At 41.6% G+C, this 14844-nt stretch overlaps 1 protein-coding gene across 4 annotated transcripts in view; it reads right to left on the reverse strand.

Annotated features, from left to right (window-relative positions):
• ndrg3a (ndrg family member 3a) overlaps positions 1–14844 on the reverse strand; it is a 39679-nt gene continuing 24835 nt past the window's right edge. For 3 of the 4 annotated variants that reach the window (XM_078247843.1, XM_078247841.1, XM_078247845.1), the window contains 14 exons: positions 9603–9708; positions 9276–9396; positions 8938–9000; positions 8783–8843; positions 7801–7887; positions 6517–6573; positions 5266–5369; positions 4925–4990; positions 4782–4833; positions 4626–4673; positions 4510–4545; positions 4377–4428; positions 3078–3116; positions 1–1044 (listed from right to left, as the gene is read on the reverse strand). In XM_078247843.1, the coding sequence (XP_078103969.1) occupies positions 872–1044; positions 3078–3116; positions 4377–4428; positions 4510–4545; positions 4626–4673; positions 4782–4833; positions 4925–4990; positions 5266–5369; positions 6517–6573; positions 7801–7887; positions 8783–8843; positions 8938–9000; positions 9276–9396; positions 9603–9708 (1065 nt within the window). In that variant the 3' untranslated portion in view covers positions 1–871. The remainder of the gene's footprint in view (positions 1045–3077; positions 3117–4376; positions 4429–4509; positions 4546–4625; positions 4674–4781; positions 4834–4924; positions 4991–5265; positions 5370–6516; positions 6574–7800; positions 7888–8782; positions 8844–8937; positions 9001–9275; positions 9397–9602; positions 9709–14844) is intronic. The other variant, XM_078247844.1, reaches the window with a different exon arrangement.

The following is a 14844-nucleotide window of genomic DNA, read 5'->3' on the forward strand; positions in this document are numbered from 1 at the left end:
TCGTGTTGTAGCTTTATTCAGTAGTAATATAAATGAGTTGAATCAGCAGACTGTGAGAAGCACCACTGGGCCCCTCATTGAAGGAACTTTTACTTTTCACATCATAACCCACTTGATAAAAGTTGTTAAAACATCTATTCAACTGAACAAAATCATTAACACAAAGCAGAAAGAAAAATAGATGAGATCAGTCACAAAAAGAATACAAAAAAGTTGACACACTGGTACATGACTTTACTGACAATGGGCTATAGTCTGCAATGGTTCTTCCATGTATCACTTTACCTTTATTTCTGCAGCTACAGTAGGTTTAGTGATCCCTCTGTATACTTTGTGACTTTTTCCGGCCTCACATCGCAGCAAGTTTGTGTTGCACAGAGATACAGTGAATCAAAATCAATGCATCCTATAAGTTTAGAGTTCACAACAGGAGAGACCAGTTAAAATAGTAAAAGTGTTGGTCTGTGCAATGAAAAAAGTCTACAAGTTATTTTGAACACATGGATGATTTCTAAAGTGTTTGTAAAGACAATTAAAAACAAAGACATTGTGAAAAAAATAAATACAAGGGGTTGGTGTCAATCATATGGTTTGACCATTTGAACACACAACACATCTGAATGTAGTTATGGGTTCTGCTAGGAATGTGACTTTGATGGTGTATTTAATATTCAATATTTAATAATATGCATCTGGTAATATATTTCTTACATCCTCTTTTCTAATCACATAGTTTATTACAGATCTCCTGGCATTGAGTTGCTTAGGAGCGGGATGAGAGAGAGATAGACAGAGGGAGAGAGAGAGAGAAAAAGAGAGGGGGAGAGGGCACATAAGTTACTATGGGAGTGTGCAGGGGGTTGGGTGTGGTTTAGCAGGAGACTTCCATGGTCTGGGGTCCGGCCTGGTTGTCCAAGGCCCCCATGGCGCTGCCCTCCAGCAGGCTGTTGAGATTGTTGCGGCTGCGACTGCTGTCCATGGACGTGATGCTGGAAGAGGAGGTGGTGCGTGAGCGAGCCAGACGAGTCATTCCTGATGACGGCACTGAAACAGACAAACGTTACGCATTGATATTCCACTCACACAGCACGGAGACTCAGCGCAGTGTGGGAACACTAAAGGCCGTTTTATGGTTCTTTTGCCGTAGCCTACATAAGTGGCCTGATGTTTATACTTGTGCGCTAGTGTGTGCGTCGAGCCGGCGTGTGTGTGTGTGTGTGTGTGTGTGTGTGTGGGGAGTGTGTTAGAGTGAGGGAAAAGTGAGAAAGTGATGGCGATTAGCTTTGGAGCGAGTACCGACTCTAGAGTCATAGTGAGAGAAACAAAGTGTCTCCTCTGTTTTCTGACCACGGTGGGAAATCTGTAGCAGGAAAAGTTAACCCTCTCCTTGATTTCATGTCGTTTATGGACAGTGTTGGGGAAGTTACTTTTAAAAAGTAGTGTTTGCTCGTTACTTCTTAAAAAAGTAATCCGTTACTTTACTTTGTTAGCCCCTATGGAAAGTAACTTTTTACTTTATTCGTTAATTTTACGTTACTTTTAAAAGCAGGCGTCTCTGGCAGAGACTGAATTATACAAAAACTATCTTTGACCATAAAGCCAATCTCTGGTTTATTAGTGAAGTGTCTGAACTCCACTGCAGACTGGATTCTCTCCTCACAGAGTGATGGCTGATTCATTATGAACCAGTCCAGCGCGGGTTGAATGCACATCAGCATTCTCCAGGGCAGCTCCCAGGCTCTGGAACTCCCTCCCCCCAAGAGATCCGCACCTGAGTCCCTCACCATCTTCCAGTCTCACCTCAAGACCCATCTCTTCACCACTGCCTATCCCTATCCCCACGCCCCTCCCCTTTTCATCTGTGCCTGAATCTTGTTTTGTTTTGTTTGTCTTTATTATCTATACCCTGTAAAGCGACTTTGAGTTCGTGAAAAGCTCTATATAAATTCATTATTATTATTATTTTCTGGAAATCCTTGCGTGTCCGTGCAACCGACACAAGTCCACAGCGGTCTGCTGTGTGCATGTATGAGACCATCACCACAGCATCCATCTGTGAGGTTGTCAGCTTTGTGTCTGCCTGGCTCAGAGCGCCGGCCAGCAAAAAAAAAAAAAAAAGCTTAAAAAGCTCTCAAAAGTTAGCTTTGGCTGCTTCTTGCTTGCCATGATTACTCTGCTACCAGCCTCTGTCACGTCCCGTATGGAGCTTGTGAGCGCGCAGCTGAGAAGGCAGTGTCGCTGTCAAATCTGTCCCTGGGAAAAGTAACGTTGCGCCGACTTGAAAAAGGAACTACGTTTCGTTACCAAATTTTCAGTAGTGGCGCGTTACACTACTTTTTACCCCAAAAAGTAGTTACGTTACTGTAACGCGTTACTTTGTACTTTGTAACGCGTTACACCCAACACTGTTTATGGAGAAGGAGAACCAGGAAATGAGTCGGGGGAACCAGCCACGTGTGTAGTGTAGTTCCATTTTTCGAGAGGTGCACGTCAGGCTACGGCGTAGGGTCGGGCGTAAACGCAGAGGGGTCTGCGGGGGTATGCCATCGATTCGACGCAGAAGCATAAAACGGCCGTTACCCTGGTGCAACAACAACAAAAGTGCGTACCATGCAAATAATTCTCAAATATGGAGACTAATCAAATAAAAAGAAATATGAATAGAAACAGTAAAACAGAAAATGGTTGAATGGTTCACTGTTAAAAAACAAACAACAACCTTGAAAGCAATAAAACAGCATAACACAGCATTTGCAATCCAACTGAAGTGGCTGAGGAAGCAACACCAGCAGGTCATGCAACAAAATAGGACACTGAGGACAGAATCCATGCTAACAGGACAAACTGAACTCTTACAGGGAGATGAATGGGTGTCAAAGTATGCAGAATGATCTCACTGTGTATAATACTGACTGTATCCACCACACTGTTGCTGCTGGTGAATACCAATATGAAACAGTGCTCTCTAGAGAATGTCTGCATACATTGACATTCATCCACTGTGGAGTGCTAAGAGGCTATTGGGTTCTATTGGGTTCAAAGCCTACTAGTCTGGCAGCTGATCAAGAACCCAGTACCTGATTCGTTGCTGAGGTGACTGAGAAGAACGTAGGGAACTGTAAGCAATGATTAAAGAAGGAAGAAAGAAGGAGAAAGGGAGAAATGTTGAAAAGGCAGCTCACGTTGCTTCATCCCACATCAGTGTATTTCTGATTCAAACTGAGGCTCTGTCGCAGCTTGCTGGTTATTGAGCACCAAAAAGTGGTTTGCTATCAACAACAGGTAAGAAATGAGTGTGCAAACTAGAATCTTTATTTCCTGTACTTTTTGATTGTTTCTCTTTTGCATTTCACATTGTGGCAATTCGTTAATGAGGGAAAAGCAGCTTTCAGAAACATGCTGAGGTGTTGAGATTCATTTTCTACACTTTCTCTGCTTGAAAACACTCTTTTTAATCAGTTTTAATCCTGCAGTGGCATTTACTCAACAGGGGGACTCTGTGGCCTTTAAAGCAACACTGAGGCACTGACATACTGGCAACACCCGAGGGTGCCTCCCACGGTGAAGGGTTTTGGGAACGGGAGAGAGCAAAAGAGAATTGGCATTACAGAAATACACACACAGAAAGGCATCATCTGTATGGCCAGAGCAAGCAAACCTACTTTCCTGATTTCATCCATCCATAGAGTCTGGTTGGTGCACTGTGAGTCAGTATAGTCTGACAGTTTTTGTTTTTCTTTGCAGATGAATGACCTGAAGGCCTGTTTAATTATGCACGTTGAGTCTCTAGAAAGAGACTGCATCATTAAACAGTTCTGGATAGAAAAGAAAATCACACCACTCAAAAAAAACAAGGTATTTTTTAACACCCACTCTGAACAGGAAATGCATTATTGTTCAGCATATCTTGAGTGCCATTGATATTTCAGTCATGCTAGAAGCACTTACACCTCACCTACTGAGGGTTGTAGGGACCACACACTGCAAAGAGCAGAGAAGCAATGGCGTTAGCGTCCACAGAGCCCATCAGGCTGCCTCTCCGTGACCAGGCTGACAAAAAACTGTGTCTTTTCATGCACTGCTGGCCATAGTCCAAACCCCAGCGGTGGGGGTGTTTAGCAACAGCTCATAAGAGACTGCAGTGAAAACAACCCTAGTTTAACTAACTGTTGTCACTGCACTCACGTCAACAGGAAAGTCTGTGAAGAACACAGACAAACTTCACCCACACACGTCAGCCCAAAAAGGTGGAAGCCTGTAACAATTCTTCAACATTCAATATAGAGTCGACCAGTTTGTACCGGTGTCATTTTATATTTTGGAGTTTTTACTGACCAACCACAAGTAGCAAAAGACATGTGAGCATGTTTACTTACTGTAGCCCATTCCCTGCACAAAGTACTTGAAGGCCTCAGCAAGTTTCCCTGGCTGTGAACAGATGAAAGGATCAAAGTTAATAGTAAGGAGAATTTAGACAAATTGCTTAATGATCAAACCTGAAACACCAACCTGCACAACTTGGGGCAAGCCTCCACAATCAGCCATCTGGAGAAAAGTATCAGTCACATTAATTAATTCTTTGTCTAGTCAAAAACATTATATCATACATTTACAAAAAGCTTCACCTTTAGCAGTGTGGTCTTGGTTGGATTTAACCTGGAATTGCACTCCACCTGAAACATTAAATGAGAGGTTACTACTGAGCTAAAAAATAAATAAACATCCTTGCAAACGCTTCCCAAAACTTCCTATGATACTGAGATGACGGAGTGTTAACTCACCACAGCCTCCACAGCAGGTGATGTGTCACCAACCACCAGCAACGCAGGGCACCTGGATGGGAATAAGATTAGGCATAAATATTCTCAAAACCGTGCACTGAGAAACTAAAGTTTATTTGTGTCTTCTTAGTCTTAAAACCTACGTCAGTGTGTTAACTGTGTCCTCATTCAGACCTACGATTGGCCTCTCGATCTCCAGGTCCCGACGGCTGACGCAGGGAGACAAATTACGATTAGATCTGGAACATTTGAACAACATGATTTTCGGTGCACCTCTTGATTTAATATCTCACCCTTGTTCTTTGTATTGTGTGATGCATTGCTTCTTTCTATGTATTCAGATCTGGCTTACTGCACATTCTGATAAAGAATTTACATGCTTCGGCCATACCCATAAATGTGATCAAGAACACAATAAATGAGGAAATGCTAGAAACTGCTGAAAACATTTGTGTACAGTGTGTAATAATGTTTTGCATCATACTATTGATAGGAGCCACAAAAGAGGGCCAGGTTGTCCTGGTTGATGTCTTGGGCAATGTGGAGTCGGTAGGTCTGGATCAGCTCCTGGTTCTCCGTCAGCTCATCCTGTTGAACAGAGTAAAACAAGCCTCAAATGACTTCAAATGAAATAAGAGGTAGACTCCATATGAAGTTTATGTAATCAGCATGTATTGAATGGACAGGGAGAATGTGTAATAGTCATCCAGACAAGCTGGGGTATCTGTATATACAGTATGTTTAGCTTTAGCACTGTGGTTATATTATTGCTTAATTCACATAAGGATTGCGTGCCTTTTACAGCAGCTAAACCTGCAAAAATAAGACCAATAGAAACGTACGCGTAATTCTCAGAGCAGCCGCGAAGGGTGAAATGCACCCCTAACTGCGCTGCCAAGCAAATAGCGTCTCGGTGCTCCTGTGGTATTTGCATGTACTTAAATGAGGTAATATGCATACATGTGGTGCAACACTGGCCCCCTGCTATGCAAATGAGCCTCATAATCATCATTATCATCAGTGAAATTATTAGCGTCTTCAGAGTTGGTGGCAACTGAAGTGCATTTATAAAAGGGTGCCCTTCACTTCAAATCATGCCATCTTCTTTTACAATCTGAAGGTGTGCTGACAATCCCAACAGCACTGACAGACGTGGTTTCTCTCTGTCACGTTTAAATTCCTTGACCAAAGTTTTGAGGAATGCCTCTGCACCTCGTCAGTCAGGACCTGTAGCTCGCAGTCTGAAAATGTCACTTTTCTTTTTCTCTCTGCCATTGTTTTGCCTTCTGTGTTCTTTGCACCAAGGCAACATATCTACTTTGCCACATCGCAATCAGAAAGCGGGCAAATTGCACTCAGCTGCAAAGCTTTATGGGCGTGTTTGCGCTGTAATATTATATGGGCAATATCTTTTGCGAAACGGACCATGAGAAGGGGCAGATAGTGGTTGAAAGTGACGCGCAATTCATGGTACTATCAGTGGCCGCAATCCATTCTTTGTGAATTCATCCCTGAGTCTGTAATTTACCAGTTTATATATCCAGGAGGACAGAAATGGAATAATTAGTAAATGTCTGTTATAAGAGCGAGATGAGGTAAAGGTATCAAGGGAAATCAAGAAAAGCCTCCCGAGGTTCAGTAAGTGTTTCACATTGTTAATGAAAAAGGTCAACAACACAAAAAAAAAACACACAAAAACACCCATGGTGAGTAATGTACTGCAAGAGAAACTCACAGTGCTGAAGTGGTGAGCCATGATGATATCCACCAAATTACTGGTCCATCCAGACAGCTGCACATGAGAGGAAGACAGATCCAGTTAAGACAGAGATAAGAGCTGACTTCTTTTTTTTATTTAGGTAGGAACATTATGGCTATATAGCCATGCCTGTGTCTACATGAAGTGTATGTACTGACAGATTTAATGTTTGATTTTATAAAAGGTAGCAAATACGCGGAGAAGCCAAATTGAAGTTTTAGAAATTGTGAAGGATGGGGCATCCTGGTGACCTAGTAGTTGTGGTGCATACCATTATAAACGCAACCTTCCTGATTCAATTCAGGCCAGCTTTGTCGCAAGTCATAACCCTCCGTCTCTTTCTCCATCACTACTGGCAATAAATAAAAAATAAATAAATAATGTCTCCTCTCTATCTTTATCTTTTATACATTTGGGTTGGTTGAGCCAAAGAATAACAAGAGAACAAATGAAGTGGGTTGATTTTAATCTATATGGGACAAAGGTCATATCAAGCCCCCCCCCCCGGTTCCATGACTGCGTGTAACACTAACACGGCAAAGAATGTTCTCCCCCAACAATCTTGTATACTACACACAACAATGTGCAGTTCACAGTATTGAAGTATAGTAGTACACTTCAGTATTGTGACACATTGTGTCCTACACTTTGAAGCAAATTATTTCACTCAAAATGAAACTAATCCAAATGAATCAACACTAGTAGTGCTGTTTCAACAAGTTTGTCCAGGAAAAATCTGAAGCTTAGTTTTGATTAATTTTCGAGTGCCCTTAACCCCAAAACTGCAGGTTTAATCTAATTAATACAGGATTAAAGTCCCTGCCTCTGTTTTTAATGCCATTAATCCAACACTTATACATCTTACGCTTAGCTTTTTTAAGTCTCTTTAAAACAATATCCTATTCATAAAAATGTATTATCAAGTATTGTGGGCATTAACATTGGCTTGGTGTCAGCATCCACAATTCCAAAACTAGTAATCTTATTTAGTTCTTGCATCAAATAGTAAAGTGAACCTTACAAAATATAGAATAGACTAGAATAAAATGCTAGGCATAAATAACATAAAACATATCTTGAAATAGTATGGTTAGGGTAGAGAGCATAAAGGAAAGTGGTTGAACTCCAAAAAGCATTAATTAATAACAACCTAACAAATGGCTGGAAACTCAACTGAAATGGCTTGTTAATTATTTAAGTAATAGCTCTATGTTGCAGAGTGACTGAGGACTAGCTCCATGCTGCAGTGGGAATACTGACCTTTGAAGCCGCCCAGTCAATCCAGCCTTCAGCACATGGGTCGACATTGATCAGAACCAGCCCCTCCACCAGCGTGGGGTTGTTCAGCTGGAAAGGGAAGGACACATGTCAGTGCAAACTTAAAAGTATTACATTTTTACCAACAAGATAGTCCTACATGGGTGTTATCTTGCATTATGCGTGGGTTTGTGCATTCCCTCAACAGTGCAGATACAAGATGGAAGAAGGCCACTGCAGTGTTCTCTAAAGTGATTTTTTTTTAAAAGTGAAGCATGTCTGTGCGTTTAAATGAAGATATGAAACATTGAAGATGGAATCCTGGGCTTCTAAATTGAGGGATGCAGTTTTGGAATTGCTTGAAGACAGAAAGAGGATGTCTGGGAATTCTAAGATCCATCTCACCCAATGCTGAGGGAGTACTGCGGATACCGCTTTCAACATCATGCAAATGCAATGCAGCAAGAGCTGCTATAAATCTGTCAAGGGTAAACACATTTTGTTCCAAGCAGGTTACAGCAAATGCATTTCAGAATCAATTTTCTTCATTAATTTGAAACAAGAGCAGACTCTCCATGGAGAGCTTGATGGTACAAGTACTAATCCCTACACCTTCCCTTTTTACCTATTACCACCATCCTCTCTTTCCATTATTCAACTTCCAGTGCTTCCTCGCTCCTCTCTGTCACTTCAAGCTCTTTCTGCTCTATTGTACACATTCAGTTATTTTAGCTCCACTGTGCTGAGTGCGGAAACTGCACAAATGATGAATCACCAAGGTGATTCATCATTTGAGGAATGGCAGCATATGCAGCAGACTGTGGAGAAACCTGATGCCCTGTGTGGGCTTGATGGGAGGCTTCAATGTTCAGTGTAAAAAGCTGTGTGGCCTGAAAACCTTTAATTATTACAGGCAAAACAGAGAGGAGTACAAACAAATAAAGGGGGTGAAAGTGTAGACGCTCTGGTCCTGATTGGGACTCACTGCGAAGCGGGAGAGGATGTACGCTCCAGCTCCCACGCCGATGCCGATCACACTGTTGACCCTGCAGAGAAAACACTGGTTACTGTGGGACTGAAGACGAATAGTCAATTTATGCACATTACCATTGATCAGCTATTAACACGGGGGCCACTCACTTAAGCTGAGTCATCACAGAGGGCAGCATTTCAGCCAACTCATCCATGGTCGGGTAGCGATAACTAGAGACAGATGAAACACACGTGAGTCTAAACAAGTAGTAAGTAAGGGGTCATTAGCTCATGTTTGAATTATTTTGAGAAACTGAGTTTATCATAAATTGAAATACTCAGCACTCTTTTGACTTAAAGGTCAAACAATGAATGTGCTCCATTAGCAAATGAACTACCAGCTCGTCTTACATTTTAACTAAAGAAATGAATTGCGGCTCTTACATCAGCAGTGAAATACATTTGTTCCCATTTATCAGTTCATGTAAAACCAGTCTGACACCCACCCGGTGGGGAAGGGAGGTGCACCTTCCTGCTGGCCAGGCGCGTCCACGTGAACCACTGCAAAGTGCTGCGTGATCTCCTGCATGTCCTCATAGTTGAACAGGGTGTTGAAGCACGACTTGTCTAGAAAGGTGCAAACAGAGGACACGCACTCAGAGTGTGAGAGTTCAGGAGTTTAAACTCTGTCAAGGACCTGTGTGTGTGTGTGTGTGTGTGTGTGTGTGTGTGTGTGTGTGTGTGTGAGGTGCAGAGGCTAAAACAAAAGATTCATCACATCCAGGACATTGTGTGTTTGTCGATGAATATACAGGTATTTTTGGCTGACTCACGGTTGAGGCCAATGTCATGATAGGTGAGGATGACGGGTCTGTTGCCCTTGGGAACACCTCTCATTGTCACATGAAGAACACCATGGGGAGTCTCAATGTCATGCTCCTGCAGAAGAGAGAAGAAGAAGAGAGTACGTTTAAGACGGACAGAAATATACATGGTGTGTGAAGAGAAAAGGCTTGCACACAAGACCTAATATTTCACTACTTTAATTTGACATGTGTGTTGCCTTTCTGTGGCATGGCCGATGTCACATTTAAAGGGTATTTCTGCTGTTAATGAATGAATGAATAAACACAAACAACAGTTCTGTCTTTGTAGCTAAAGCTTGATATAGCTTGTGCTCCAGAACTCCAGTATCATCTAAAAATGATCAAAAACATATAAAAGAGCCATTTGGATGACATACTCCTTCATGCAGCTGTATTTCTTTCAGCTTGTCAAACTAGCAGCTATATAAACAGGGAACTACATCCTTGAGCATGTTAACGGGTGCACAACACATGGATTATCACTAGGGATAGAAACTGCAGTCTAGGGCTGGGCGATATGACGAAATATATCGCCAAAACTATATAAAAATGTCTATTGAATAAATCTTTCTATAATGATTTTATCGTGATGTCGAAAAACCAGTGGCCTAACTGCGTTAGGGCAATATTTACGCCATGTGGATACGTCCTGCTTTCTTATCCTTGCAGTTAATGTTCATTTTGCACTAAAGTTCTAAATAATAATAATAATAAAATGGAAAAATACTTATTTGTCAAGTATTTGATTCACACAGGAGTGCACAAATATAGGTTTTACAATGTGGTTATTTCATATTGATTATTTATTTATTGAATTACAGGAAAACATGATATATTGTGATATCGTTATTGGGATATGAAATTATCGCCCAGCCCTACTGCAGTCACAGAGTGGCCCCAAAATAAACACTGTCCATGTTCATTTTAATGACAGAATGAAATCCAATGCAATGGTACAGTGCTTTCAAGTGTTTTTAATATTTTTTGGACATTAATGGAGTTCTATGGTATGGAGAGATAACATGCAGTATACTAGGCTGTGGCTACACAGACATTATTAGTAGCATAAATTAATTTAAGCATGGCTTTATTCATAGGCGTTTTTGATAATAAACCAGCTTCATGCTTTTAAGCAGTGGAATAATTATATTGTGTGGATTTGTTTTCTTTGCATGAACATTATCTGAGCCATTCACAAAGCAGGAGGTAATCCATGGGATCCAGCTAAATTGATAGGGGTGGGAAAAATAATCGATTCTTAGATTCATCGCGATTCTCTCTAGAACGATTCGATAATCGATTCTGATAAAAAAAATAAAAAAAGAATTGTTGATTTTTATTTAAAAGTTCATCAAATCAGAAAACAGAGTGACTGAAAGAGGATGGCATAATGGACAACAAGTTAGAGTTTAGGCAAGAGTGCAGAAAACAAAAAACACAAAAATGGCCAAAAGGAAAAAATGTAATTACATTTTGTATATATACACACACACACGATCTGCAAAACACATATAGGCTGTTCATCTACTTTATCACATGACATCTGACCACCTCATGTTTCATGTTCTAAGAAGCTAATTCTCCACCTTTAAACATGACTGGGCCTCTGACATGGAAGATTACTGGGAGAGAAGGGGACTTTCACAAGCATGTTTAAGGCTTAAGCATGGAATGACTACAAAATAAAAACCTCAGTAGACAAAACATTTCATTAAAACTTGTGTGTGACAAATATATCTAAGCTTTGTCTAGCCGTTTTGTCTAGGAAGTGATTAGCAAACTCAGATTTATATGTATATTTTTTTTTAAATCACGCATGGAAATGTACATACAAATTGTTGCATCGATAAATCGGTTTAGAATCAAATCGTTGGCCTCTGAATCGGAATCCAATCGTGAGGTGCCAAGAGATTCCCACCCCTATAAATTGAGCAATTTTTGCCATAATGACTGATAAAGTAGTCACATGTGTGGAAAAAGGGACAACAGTTAAATCTACAACAATGCTTGAACAAAGCAGGATGACTTTATTCACAAAACTCAGACACAGGAGACACATATTTCCTAGAAAAACACCCGATGACCACAACACAACATTTAGGGTTTCTATCTCAGATTGAGGATCCAAAGCATGCACCTCTTCTCCACCAAACATTCCTTGTACCCCTGGACAAACAAAGCACAGAATGAGCTGCCTGGGAAACAGTCTTTTCATCCGAGTGTCTGAAACTCACAGCAATTTCACAAGTATGACACGGCAAAAAGAATGTCTTTGGAGAAAGACTCATCAAAATTCAAAGAGCTCACACCAGCTTCATTCTCTCCATCGTGTTCTTTTGAATATTTTTCTCTATTGAGCACGAGGAAGCTACACATCAGTACTTCACAGTGTTGCTAAAAAAAAAAAAAAAATGTGATTAACATAAATCGGGGGAATTAGTTAACAGATGACACGGCAAAACAATCAGAGGCTCTAATGAATGTTTATGAGACTCAGAAAGAGTGTAGGAAGTGACATAACGGGAAGTGTGATAAAATACAGGAAGTGACAATGTCAGTTTCCAGAATTCCCTCAGAATCACAGCATCACAAACACACACACTTCCCAAGGTCAGTATGACTTGATGCTGTATACAAGGCTGTGCATGACGTAACTACGTGCATGTGATCTGGGTGGGGCGCTCAGCACTCTCCTGGTCTCAAGGCCCACTGGTCATCAATAAAGAGAGCGGGCCTGTGCGGACGAGAGACACGGGTTATGGCTGACTGACACAGAGGGGTCGTGACTAACGGTTTCCCCTCCTTGGTTCCCACTACAGGCTGTCTGATGGATATGTGTCACAATCTCTTCAGAAGAGATGGAGGTACATTCTCAAGGACAAGGCTGCAGTAATTTACATCTGCAATCTGTAATAGACACAGTAACCCAAAAGGAAAAATACTCAGCAACGGAATTAGATATCTTCATTTGTGTGGGTGTTGGTACAGAGATTAGCCTGTCTTACAAAACATGAAAACTATGTAGCACAGTAAGCGTTGCTTTTTTTAATTTTCTTATTGGTGTGCAGTGTACTGTTACTGAATATATATAATCTCTCAAGCTGAGATGGAATAAACCATGAAGAAACTATCCTGCCGACAGTAGACCTTGCGCTTATTGGAGGCCTTTTCACAGATACATCAGAACAACCTTTTATAGACGAAGAGAAAAGTCTCCATTGCTGCAGAATTTTGGTTTTTAAACACAAGGACAGAGTCAAGGACACTCAGTGTAGAAAGAGAGGCTTTGCACTAAGAAACAAGGCAAACACTTGCTAATGCCTGCCTTCTGTCATGTCCATGTACTGTACATGGACCAGAGAAAGCAGGCGTGTATGCCGTACCAGTGATAGGAAATGATAAAGGTGATGGGAACATAGGGGGGAAATAGCGAGAAAGATGAGAGAGATAGAGAGTCTGGAAGTGGATGGGAGGAAATAGAGCGTGAAAGCAAGTAGGGACAGAGGTACAGAGACAGGAGGAAAGAGAGAGGAGACAGGGTGAGTCCTGTATGACTAACAGAAGGGTGTGCCTTAAAACAGAAGAGGCGCATTGCTTTAATTGTTGTGCCTTTCAAGCCATGTCCTGGCACAAACAAGGGTTGAGAATCATGGACAAAAGGGCTGTGGAAAGGGAGTGAAGGAAAGGGTCTTTTATCTGTCAATTTAGCTCTTGGCATAGTTTAAAAGCTGTATTGATCTGGGAGTGCTGCCTCTCACCATTTCCTTTCACAGTCACATATATATATATATATATATATATAGATATATATACATATATACACACACACACATATATATATATATATATATATACACACACACACATACATATATATATATATATATATATATACATATATATATATATATATATATATATATATATATATATATATGTGTGTGTGTGTGTGTGTGTGTGTGTGTGTGTGTGTGTGTGTGTGTGTGTGTGTGTGTGTGCACACGGCAGCATCTCAAGAAAACAGACATGGGGTGGGGCTGCTAGCCTGGACAGCTAGAGGGGGAAAAAAGAGGGAGATAACTGCAATAGCAGCAACATTCATAGTGGCTAGTAGTTGGACAATAAGTGTGTGTGGGTGTTTGGGGGGTAGTAGGTGAGATAGGAATACTGAGTAGGGGTTTGTGCTTTGAGGAGAGGGGCTTCAGGAGGTTGCCCGGGGCAAACACTTGGCCTCTTGGATTTTGGTACCAGAACAAGGAGGTGAGGGAGGGATGTGAAAAAAGGAGAGCAGTATGTCATGCTATTCCTCTTCCCGCAATCCCTCTCTTGTCAATCCCTCCTCCCCCTCCTTCCTGTTTTCCACGCCCTGCCAGGAACGGCACCAATCACCCCTGAGAACAGCATTACATGGCAAGAAACACCAAGCAGCCTGCAAATAAATTTAATGTACACACAAGTACACATGCATACAGACACGTGATACATCCATGTCTCCTATGCATGGATGTAGGTGTCCTCCAGTGGGATCATGCCAGGTACATGCCAACCTGCTCTCCTTTGACACAAACAGCCCTCCCCACCTGCAGCACACACGCGTGTCATCAAAGCAGTGGGTTGAAACTACAAAATCAAAGTCTCTGCAGGGGAGAGAAGGAGCCGCTACAGTGGTTTTGATGTGTTGTTTCTACAGTGAATGGTGGGGTGAGTGACCTCCCTGCTTGTTTTCATTGATAAAAGAATAAGGAACACCATCTTCAACCGTTCACCATTCACGGGTAAAACACGTAATCCTGCAGTTATGGATAAACACAAAAATGCCCCCTAAAAACACACAAATACCAACAACCCTACTGATGGACACCCACATACTGACAGGCACGTACACATTTTCTGGGCATTTGCAGATTCAGAGACACTTGAGCACAACACACATGCATCTTTCATATCGCATTAAAATGCACCACTGCCCCCTCGGCATGTTTAAGCTGTGCAGACTGCACACATGGGTACCGTGTGACCTGCAGGAGCAAAAACACATACACACAATGAACAAATGTCCACCCCACACTAGCAGCTGCCTAGAAAGAAAAAGCCCAAAGTCTTAGTCGTCTGCTGAAGGTGGTGACAAGCAAGTCAAGAAAGACTCCCACCAGCTTTTCCTTCTTAGAGCCAGTTGCTGTCACCTTCTTTGAGGAAACTGCACAACAAC

This window comes from Sander vitreus, chromosome 4, assembly GCF_031162955.1.
Source record: "Sander vitreus isolate 19-12246 chromosome 4, sanVit1, whole genome shotgun sequence".
NCBI classification, from domain to species: Eukaryota; Metazoa; Chordata; class Actinopteri; order Perciformes; family Percidae; genus Sander; species Sander vitreus.